Genomic DNA, 3,055 nt, shown 5'->3' on the forward strand with positions numbered 1-3,055 from the left:
TCGGTGTCATGTGATGCAAATCACATGATCAATGGCCAGATGGCTGTTTCCCAGGCCCAATTCGGAAAGTCAAATCTCCCAACCTTTATGCCTCCTTTCCTTAACCTTTGTGTAAAACGTAATCTGGTCAAGGAGAGATGAAAATGTGCCTCCTTTCGAACATAGGAAAAGACAGCACTGTTTAAAATGAATTCGACTCCACTTTTCCTAACCGACGTCATTGCGCGACGGCGGGTATTGCTGACCTCTAGCGTCTCTAGCGTGAAACTACAATTTTCCGAAAATGGACTACAACAAGCGCTCTTTCGATACATGCGTTCTTAAAACCAAAGTTAATTTCCCCCAATTCCTTTTCCCCATGGGCGAGATAAACCAGACTAGGAGTCTTTACTTGTTGTGGAAGTACCAGAGAGTCGGAGAACCCGACGCAGTCTGTAAGATTCATAATATCAGAGAATACCCCCGTCAGTTCGGCCGCGGCGCATGAATGAATAAAGATCGTAGTTATTTTACAGCCTCGTTGATGAGAAACATTTAGAAAAACATGTACATTTAATTCAGCTTTGGGTTAAATCGAAGAGTAGTGTGTATTGAATGCATGTTGATGATGATACACTGGGGTAACTACATTGGCATGACACCTTGGCTTGGCTTGCTCCATTTTCTGTGCCAGCTTTTTAAATAAATCGCCGACCCGAAGTGAGTCGACTGAAAACGACTGTCTACTGAAAACATCTTTCTCTCACCGGAGCAGCCCCTCCCGCCGCCCGTCCGTATACGGCATTCCCCGCCGCATCGCAAGGAATGAATAAAGATAGTAAACACGTCGGGAGAAAGAACAGATGACAGATGTGCCCGAAGTTACTACTTTACTCCTCGTTGATGACCCACATTTAGAAAAAACATGTAGGCCTACTTAGAAACATTGTTTGAATCGAAATGAATTAATTTATTGCTGGTGAGTAAGCACATAATATACACCATAAGAAAATAAAATGCCAACTTAACATTTAACAAAGACTACTGGGGGCAGTTAATTTCAACATCAACATAAGTTTAGCCTCATTTTTTTTTCACACGTGAATTAGGATTCACCCAGTCGAAACTAGATGGAAAAAGTGTGTAGTTCAAAACGTGACGCAGCTTTTACTTCATCGCACGTACAGAGTTTGTTATGTACGATCATTCAAAAACCTCATGTTATTTCCCATAGACATTTGACCAAGGGAACCGGAGCCTCTGAGACTGGACTTATTCTTCAGAGATTCTTCAGAGGGCTATTGTATTTGTACAAAACGGGTCGAGCCACCCACAGAGGGAGAGGTGAACAAGACGCACAATTGTTCCTTGTCATACACACCCAGGTTGGGTGTGTCTATTCACCAAATACAACACATTTTCAATTCCCTCCTTTGAAATGCTATTTTGAGGAATAATGTTGCAACACTCGGTGATAAAAACCGCTCCTCCACCCCGTGGTTGCCTCTCTGGCCAGACACGAAGGCTGGCTTAGTGGTATCAGGGGCTGGCAGTGATTGCAGTTAAAGTGCTTTGTAATGAGAAAATTAATGCAGCAGAAGAACAAGTAGCAGATCTTAATAGATTCAGTAATAAGAGCATTGCACTAGTTCAATCTGCTGGAGACAATAAAGTATAGGCCACTGCCACTCATATTTTAACAGAAGGGCAAACACAGTAACGGTGAGTCGTTGCGACTAGTGACGCGCTACAAATGAATGGTGATGTAGTACGTCTAAGCAAAGCACGACCCTACAAGTGAGGTGGTACGAGGCCCCGAATCAGCAGAACCGGTTACCATACCTTACATTGCCGTACACCCGGCCAAGGTTGCCAGATTTGGCGGGAAATCTGGCCCAATCTGGCAACACTGCCACCACCACGTAAACGGGCTGGATTGGAATCCCCCTGCTACGCAACCACATGGATGAGTCACATGACCCGTGTCACGTGGTCCGACGCACACACGTGGATGAGTCACGTCACATGACCTGTGAGTCACGTGGTCCACAACACCCCTTTAAGCGTCAGTGTAGAATCTTCCTGGTATACTGACACTTCTGTCTGCAATTTAATGTCATAGCCACCATGTCTCCCCAGCCTATGATGTGCGGAGGAACCACCCCAGACAAGACCGCGACCCAGGAGGTCCAGGACCTCTGTGACACGGTGAGTGAGGAGGTGATGGTCGGACTCGGAGGATCGACTTTGAATATAAAATGTTCGGATGTCGTTGTCTAAATGTTATTATCTATTGAACAGGTTAAGGCGTCCGCTGAGGGAAAAGCGAACAAGTCTTATGATGTCTTCCTGGCCAAGTCATACAAAACCCAGGTGGTGGCTGGAACCAACTTCTTCATCAAGGTGGTCCCCTGGCCGTGAAACGCATTGTTCATGTATTTATGTCGTAAGGATCGATTGAATGTTCTTTTTAATTGGTAGCATTATCTGACACTAACTCTTTCTGAACCTGGTTCTTTCTCACGAAGGTCCATGTGGGAGGAGAGGACCACGTCCACCTCCGGGTCTTCAGGGAGCTGCCGTGCAACGGCGGGAACGTGAAGCTGTCCGCCATGCAGGAGTCCAAGTCCCACCAGGACCCCCTCGAGCATTTCTGATCCAACGCTACAAATATTGGGGGGGAAAGTGCCTATGATTTTTAAACATTTTTTTTTTAAACACGACTAGTGTTTATGATTGTTAAATATGTGTTGTCATGACTTGGTTAGAGCCTCAGTCAATGCAGTGGTATAGTACTCGCCATACACTCGCCATTCTAATAAAATAAACCAGTTTCCATAGGATAGCTGCTTTTTTCATTGAATAACTGAATGAAATGTGTACCACAGTGTTCCTTCACACCCTCGATCACAACGCCCTTTTAGAATATTTATTTTCCTCACACACTGAATATCACTTCCTGACTTCTGATGGTGGGAAAACGAATTTAACTACCAATGTATTTAATAATAATGACATCTGTCACAAGCTGCATCAAAGCACCCAGAAAGGATCACTTGGACTAAAGAATACAATA

The 3,055-nt window shown here is 44.6% G+C and overlaps 1 protein-coding gene across 1 annotated transcript; it reads left to right on the plus strand.

Annotated features, from left to right (window-relative positions):
• Nucleotides 1–2,029: 2,029 nt before the first annotated feature.
• Nucleotides 2,030–2,816, plus strand: LOC311355708 (cystatin-B-like). The gene is made up of 3 exons (XM_084475518.1): nucleotides 2,030–2,187; nucleotides 2,281–2,382; nucleotides 2,508–2,816. Exons 1-3 carry the CDS (start codon nucleotides 2,107–2,109, stop codon nucleotides 2,634–2,636), a joined length of 312 nt encoding a protein of 103 aa, XP_084331644.1. The 5' UTR covers nucleotides 2,030–2,106; the 3' UTR covers nucleotides 2,637–2,816.
• The last annotated feature ends 239 nt before the right edge of the window (nucleotides 2,817–3,055 follow it).

The sequence above is a fragment of the Micromesistius poutassou genome, assembly GCF_964030765.1.
Source record: "Micromesistius poutassou genome assembly, chromosome: 11".
NCBI classification, from domain to species: Eukaryota; Metazoa; Chordata; class Actinopteri; order Gadiformes; family Gadidae; genus Micromesistius; species Micromesistius poutassou.